This window comes from Spinacia oleracea, chromosome 4 (assembly GCF_020520425.1).
Source record: "Spinacia oleracea cultivar Varoflay chromosome 4, BTI_SOV_V1, whole genome shotgun sequence".
Taxonomy (NCBI): Eukaryota; Viridiplantae; Streptophyta; class Magnoliopsida; order Caryophyllales; family Amaranthaceae; genus Spinacia; species Spinacia oleracea.
Genome location: NC_079490.1, coordinates 181,795,620 through 181,798,727, shown reverse-complemented (window position 1 = coordinate 181,798,727; position 3,108 = coordinate 181,795,620). Strand labels below are relative to the sequence as shown.

General features: G+C 34.6%; 1 protein-coding gene across 1 annotated transcript; it reads left to right on the top strand.

The window, feature by feature from the left end:
• Nucleotides 1-831: 831 nt before the first annotated feature.
• LOC110790158 (uncharacterized) lies at nt 832-2,202 on the top strand. Its single transcript, XM_021994932.2, has one exon. It carries the CDS (start codon nt 1,110-1,112, stop codon nt 2,034-2,036), a length of 927 nt encoding a protein of 308 aa, XP_021850624.1. The 5' UTR covers nt 832-1,109; the 3' UTR covers nt 2,037-2,202.
• Nucleotides 2,203-3,108: the final 906 nt, after the last annotated feature.

Below are 3,108 nucleotides of genomic sequence, written 5' to 3'. Positions count from 1 at the left end.
GGGTTGTTTGGTTGACATGTAAAAATAGGAGAAGTAAAAATTCATGGGAATTTATAAATAGGATAGTTGTTTGGTTGACATAAAAAGGTAGAAATGGAGGAAGTTGCAATTCATGGGGTGTTAGAATTCCTACAAAACATGGGAAATCAATTACCTAGCCTACCTTGGTCAATCAAAATTCATGGGAATTTTCAATTCCCGTGTTATCAACCAAACAACTTAATGGCCTGTTTGGGAATCAGTATTTCATTTGAAATTCTGAAATTGGCCCAATTCTCTTGTTTGGAATTGAATTCCAGTATTTGAATTACAGATTTGAAATGACTCATTTCAAATGAAATGATTGTATCCAAACACTACCTAAGGAAATTCACATGAATTTAACAAGGGGAGTAATTTCCCTTGAATTACATCTTCCTATGGGAATTAGATTCTCATATCAACCAAACAAGCTCAGTGTATATAACATCAATTTACTTCCCGGATTCACGAAATTACAGAATCTGATCAATTGAAGTAATTCTTCGATGACCTACCACAATGATCTCGGTTCCACATACACATGTGAAATGACGTGTAATTAATGAACATAAGTTGGATGTATGCACCTATTTTAGATACTGTCAGGTGCATGAAATAATTTGTAGGTTGTAAAACCAGAAGGTTATTAGTTAAATATTAATATCCCAAAAAAGTGTTAATTAGCTAAACAATAATAAAAATTCAAAATTTAAGAATAAAATAAGAAAAGTAAAAGAAACTCAATAAAATTTAATCAGTTATTGGTCCCCTCAATTGTTTTAAAAAATATAGGTAAGCTGAACTGGCAGAAGCAAGGATTAGGATCCCCCCTCCCTTTGGGTAGCTCTTGGCTTTCAGTTTTCAACCTTCTATTCTCTTTCCTTCCATAATACTACAAATTTACAGATTTTAAGGTGCAATGGAATCCTAATAAATACATAAACATGGGCTTTGTCAGAATTCCTTGGATCTCCCCTTTTCTCTCTCTCTCTCTCACTCTTAGCCTTCTTCTTACCAAATTAATATCACTCCCCTTTTAATCTTTTATTACCAGATTAATTCTAAATTTGGATTTCAAAGAATTAAAGATGAGAGACATGGTTACTTGTTTCAGCGAACACGCCGTTCGGGTATCCGAAACAACGTGTTCGAGTTACATTAACCAAGATCAACCATGTCTTCTTTCTCATTCTCATAATCAAACACCTTCTGTTCCAAATGCTGTGATTTATCTCTACAAAACTGATCTTGTTACTAATCAAAACCAGTTCATGATCACGGTCACATGGTGCCGGAACCAGTTGGGTCAAGGCGGTCTTACTATTAACTTCGGTGACGACTCATCTTCTGCATCATTTAAACTCAACACATTTTCTCGCCTTTTCCGTAAAAAGAAAGGCCAGAAATCGTTCGAAATCGAATCTCTGAAGCTGGATGTATACTGGGATCTATCTTCTGCTACTTACCACTCAGGCCCGGAACCTGTAGATGGTTATTACGTCATCATAACTGTCGACTCACAAGTCTCTTTAGCTCTTGGTGATCTCGCTCAAGAAGCCATCACCAAGAGACTAAAAACAGACATAATGTTAAAATCAGTTCAACTTGTTTCTCGAAGAGAGCATTACTCTGGAAATGCCTCTGTATACTCAACTAAAGCGCAGTTTTGCGATTCAGGAATCAATCATGAGATTATGATTCGGTGTAGCGAAGATAGTGAGAAGCTGAAACAGCCAGTTCTGTATGTAAGTATTGATAAGAGAACAGTGATTAAAGTCAGGAGGTTGCAGTGGAATTTCAGAGGGAATCAGACGGTGTTCGTTGATGGATTACTGGTTGATCTGATGTGGGATGTTCATGACTGGTTTTTCAATCCGGTTTCAGGTTCTGCAGTATTTATGTTCAAAACTAGAACTGGTGGTGAAAGTAGGCTTTGGTTGGAAGACAAATTGTTACAAAAACATCAACAAGGTGTTGAATTTTCTTTGCTCATATATGCTACTAAGAGTCCTTAGAACCATTTTATTTTATTTTATTTATTATAATCTTTTATTACTTTCTTCTCATTTTTAATTAACATTCAACTTTTGTAATTTCTTGTTGAATATAGATATGAATTATTTAATGCTGCCAAAGAAGAACAATAATAGGAGTAAATACATATTGATTCTTTTACTTTAATGTTAGTTTTCATTTTCCTTATATTATCTATATATGTCCTTTGGGGCTGGTTAATTATGTTATTGTGTTGCTGTATAGGAAGTCACAAAGGACAATGATGTAGCCAGCCACAAAATTAGATCCCGACTAGCCTCGATCTTAAACTACTTTTTTTTTTGGTGTTAGTAACTTAGCACCCGGTTCACCCTTAGGACTAATCCGGATTCGGAGCGAGTTCTGGGTGGTTAGGTTCCAGTCCCCTCCCAATTGTTATTGCGGGGATCGAACACGGGTTCTCCCTAGCTATCAAGTTTAGCCTCAATCACCACTGAACCAACAAGCAATTGGTTGATCGTAAAATACTCGAGTCTTGTATGAATGTTATTGAAAAATAATCCAATTAATGTTGATGAGAGAAAAGGAAAGAATTTATTAGGGATATTTAAGCTATTAATTAATTTGATTAATATTTGTTCGATTGTCTTAATCATTTTGTATTTTTATAGTAACAATTAGGAAAGTAGTGATGAAAAAAGCAATAAAAATAAAGTATAAAGTGGAAAAGATTTGTAGGAATTGGATGCCAAAATGGGCAGCAGGGGAGGTCCAAAAAGATCTCCTACAGAATTGAAGCATCAACTGTGCAATTGCTTTATAGAGTTTTGTAAACAACTTTGTTCTTTTTTTCTTTTTTTAAATTTTATTTATTTTAAATTTTTTTAGGAGATAATTTTGCAAATGAATTTGTCCATCTTATGGGCAAAATTATCATATTCATAATAAAGGATAGGGGCGTAGAGTTAACGATTTGGATATATGGGTCATTAGGTCGTGTATAGGTCATATTCGACTATTCGTGTCGAGTTGGAATTGGTTACACATAAATGTAAGATAGCTACGTAATACATAATATGGCAGATGAGACTT